The sequence below is a fragment of the Laetiporus sulphureus genome, assembly GCF_001632365.1.
Source record: "Laetiporus sulphureus 93-53 unplaced genomic scaffold LAESUscaffold_78, whole genome shotgun sequence".
In the NCBI taxonomy this organism is placed as follows: Eukaryota; Fungi; Basidiomycota; class Agaricomycetes; order Polyporales; family Laetiporaceae; genus Laetiporus; species Laetiporus sulphureus.
Genome location: NW_024468587.1, coordinates 42,622 through 45,456, shown reverse-complemented (window position 1 = coordinate 45,456; position 2,835 = coordinate 42,622). Strand labels below are relative to the sequence as shown.

General features: G+C 52.2%; 3 protein-coding genes across 3 annotated transcripts; 1 reads left to right on the top strand and 2 right to left on the bottom strand.

Moving 5' to 3' along the window:
* Window positions 1-427: 427 nt before the first annotated feature.
* On the bottom strand, window positions 428-1,507 carry LAESUDRAFT_732159 (vacuolar protein sorting-associated protein 28). The gene is made up of 6 exons (XM_040910186.1): window positions 1,341-1,507; window positions 1,181-1,283; window positions 996-1,106; window positions 798-940; window positions 684-744; window positions 428-618 (listed from the first exon to the last, which is right to left on the bottom strand). The coding sequence occupies exons 1-6, from the start codon at window positions 1,493-1,495 to the stop codon at window positions 547-549; spliced, it is 645 nt and encodes a 214-aa protein (XP_040758309.1). The 5' UTR covers window positions 1,496-1,507; the 3' UTR covers window positions 428-546.
* Window positions 1,508-1,796: 289 nt separating this feature from the next.
* On the top strand, window positions 1,797-2,116 carry LAESUDRAFT_732158 (uncharacterized protein). The gene has a single exon (XM_040910185.1). It carries the CDS (start codon window positions 1,806-1,808, stop codon window positions 2,028-2,030), a length of 225 nt encoding a protein of 74 aa, XP_040758308.1. The 5' UTR covers window positions 1,797-1,805; the 3' UTR covers window positions 2,031-2,116.
* A 1-nt stretch (window position 2,117) lies between these two features.
* Window positions 2,118-2,549, bottom strand: LAESUDRAFT_665781 (uncharacterized protein; the record flags this gene model as incomplete). The annotated part of the gene is made up of 1 exon (XM_040905209.1): window positions 2,118-2,549. One exon carries the CDS (start codon window positions 2,547-2,549, stop codon window positions 2,118-2,120), a length of 432 nt encoding a protein of 143 aa, XP_040758307.1.
* Between the last annotated feature and the right edge of the window lie 286 nt (window positions 2,550-2,835).

Sequence of the window (2,835 nt, the reverse complement as noted above, 5' to 3'; positions counted from 1 at the left end):
TGGGTGGGCGTCGCCCGGGTCGTCTGGAGGTGGCCCACCACTGGAGCTGGAGCTGGAGCTGGGGCTCACGCCGGCGATGTCAGATACAGACGTCCCTGTTGCCTCAGGAGAGAGCTTTCGATTGCGAAAAGGATTGTTGCTAGATGCCATGCGTCGTCTCGAAAGCAAGAGTAGCTGCTAGTAGCACGTAAACACTCAGATGGTGGTGAAGGTGATAGCAAGGTCGGAGCAGCGGTGGTCTGAACCCGGACAGTCTAGCCTATTATTAGCTAAACTTTGCGAACGGTGTGCTGTGTACGCCGTGCGAGCGTCGCGAGCTGTCAGTGAGGAGGCGCAGCGCGAGAGAGGTGGTAGTCATTTCGATACAGACTGCGCTTTGAGAAAAGAGCGATCGTTGCTGCGGTGGCTGCACACGACCGTTGACTAATGCCTGGGAGGAGCTGATATACAGATATAGTATGGTACAATACAATTGGAGAGCAGAGTGCCTAAGGTAACAGTCGTGACGGTATAGGTGCCTGACGATCGTTGGGCCAAGCGATATTGTTATGAGCCACCCTCCTTGCTACTTAAGCTCCGGAAGAACTCAGCGTACGCATGTTCGATGTCGAACAGCAGCTGTAAAAGGACACACGGTCACAATAAATTATGCGGTGACATTAACAATTGAAAAAAATGCGTACTTGTCTGGATTGTTCTTCTGTGATCTCCTCTGACGCCTTCATACCGTTCAGTGTGATGAGCCTAGTATAAAACGTCAACAGGGAAGCAGCGCATGAATCGTGATCTCTACGCACCAGCTCACCATCTTACTCCTGCCTTCCCAATCCTTGCTACCCTTGAAGCGTGCATAGCCGGTGACCAGTTCCTGCAGAATTGGATGCAGCTGGTCTTTTGCACGCATCCGCAGCTTGAGCGCATCCATGAAGGTAATGAAGTTCTGGTAGGCCGCTTAGCATATGTATCCTCAAGACGCAAGGCGCTTCACGACGCACCTGCGTTGTCTCCGCAACCCACTTCCCCGTCTCTGGACCACCCTCACTTGAATGCTCCACCGTCGCTGGCACGCCGACTTTCAGTCGATGTAGGGCAGCAGGGTGATCCATCTAGCATGGGCGCACATGACAGCAGTAGTTAGCTCTAGAGGTGGCAAGGACCGTAAAAGCAATATTCTGCTCACCCGATACCGACTCATGAACTCTTCTATCGAGGGAACGTCATCGCCCACCAGCTTCAACATGGTCTTGTATTGCGACAGCAGCCGGGTACATGCAGGAGAATACCTCTTGACCAGACAGCTCAGTATACACACTCACCTCAGCAACATCGGAACAACATACTCAGCTGCAGTCACCGAGTCGCGCACATACGCACGCTCGAGGTAGTCCAGGGCGACGATGATGCCGAAGAGCGTCGCAAGCAGACCGTACTTCTCACGTTCGGCATTAGTCGTGTACAACCTTACTTCCTGGTCGAGGTTCAAGGGTGTGGACATGGCGGACATCGTGGTGGCTGTACAGGGGAAAGGTCAATCCGGTGGCGAGATCTTATCAAGTCACGGTCACCTGACCCTCATGGCGGATCGCGTCCTAAACAAAACTTGGTTGAAGAGGCGCCGGGCGCCGGTTTCAAATGACACGAAAACTCAATCACAGTAGCGGAAGATGCGGTGTGTATCACTTATGCGAACGTAGCTCTATATTACATCTCTGCAGCCTCATGTTGGTGAACAGCAACAGCGTAGGCAAGAGCCAAATAGGATGAATCACTTAAAAGAAATGAACGACTTCGAGCATTGTCGTAAAATGATGAATACATGTTGCAGCTACGGGAAGCTGTCCCAGACTTCTTCCATGTCATCTCGAGACCCCGCCCAGACGTTGGGCCCTCGTTCCATTGCCGTACACGGCCTACCACAGGGTAAGTCTCTGATCCGCCATGAGATGAAAACATCGCTGACTGTGTGGGTGCGTGCATTGTCGAAAACGAGGTTGAGGCATCCATCATCTGAGAAGAACCGTCACCAGTGAGGGCAGCTCCAGCGAGTGCAGGACATGGTGCAGATGTCGTCGAACGAGAAACTTCAGTCTTCGTACTTTCTCCTTGCAGTGAGTGCCTTACTGGTGATCACTGATGGTGCATGAGCAAATACCGCGACGGCTGAGAAGATGTGTGGGGTATGCCGACACGATCGCATCAGCGGAGATCGCGTTCATGATGATGGTCGACCAGAAGAAGCATAGTGGGTAGAAGGCCGATTCGTTGTGGCTACGCATAAGATTGACACGGATGTTTGGTCCGGTGATTTGAGCCATACAGTCCATTCCCTGGTTCAACCAGGGGTACGGTTGCTCCTGATTCTCCTCGTCCGATGCATCTATGACATATTCGATCACGAAACCCATTAAGTTGCTGATGTAGTCAAGTACCACATCCCATTGACTATGTGGCGTGTATAGATCGTAGTCATTAGGCTGCCACAAAGCATCGACGAGTAACAGTCTGGCAGCAGCGGAACTGGACAGTATGGTGCCGGTGTCACGCATCATGGCGCGGAAGTCGCCGGTGTCCTCGGAGACGATGCAAACCAGTGAACGTAACAGTTGCATGAATAGAAAGCAAATATGACAAACTGTCACGGTAACACCGGACAAGAGATCAAAAAGACTAAAAAAGGGACAGTTACGTGGAACGTGCCGCCCTGATCCCCCTGATCCCAAAAGTATCCCCCTGAACCCTATGTGGCGCAAGAGCCTGTTGACTTACTGGTCAATGTGGCGGACGCAGGAAAGGGTGAGAGATATATGAAGGAGCTGGTGAGCTCAGTGAGTGCTA

Bases quoted from the DNA above. Each gene is read 5' to 3' on its own strand.
- LAESUDRAFT_732159 (XM_040910186.1), bottom strand. From the start codon at position 1,495: ATGTCCACACCCTTGAACCTCGACCAGGAAGTAAGGTTGTACACGACT. The intron at 1,284-1,340 runs GTATGTTGTTCC...TCTGGTCAAGAG, and splicing joins GACTCGGTGACTGCAGCTGA to GTATTCTCCTGCATGTACCC. The intron at 1,107-1,180 runs GTGAGCAGAATA...CGCCCATGCTAG, and splicing joins AGTTCATGAGTCGGTATCGG to ATGGATCACCCTGCTGCCCT.
- LAESUDRAFT_732158 (XM_040910185.1), top strand. From the start codon at position 1,806: ATGATGAATACATGTTGCAGCTACGGGAAGCTGTCCCAGACTTCTTCC.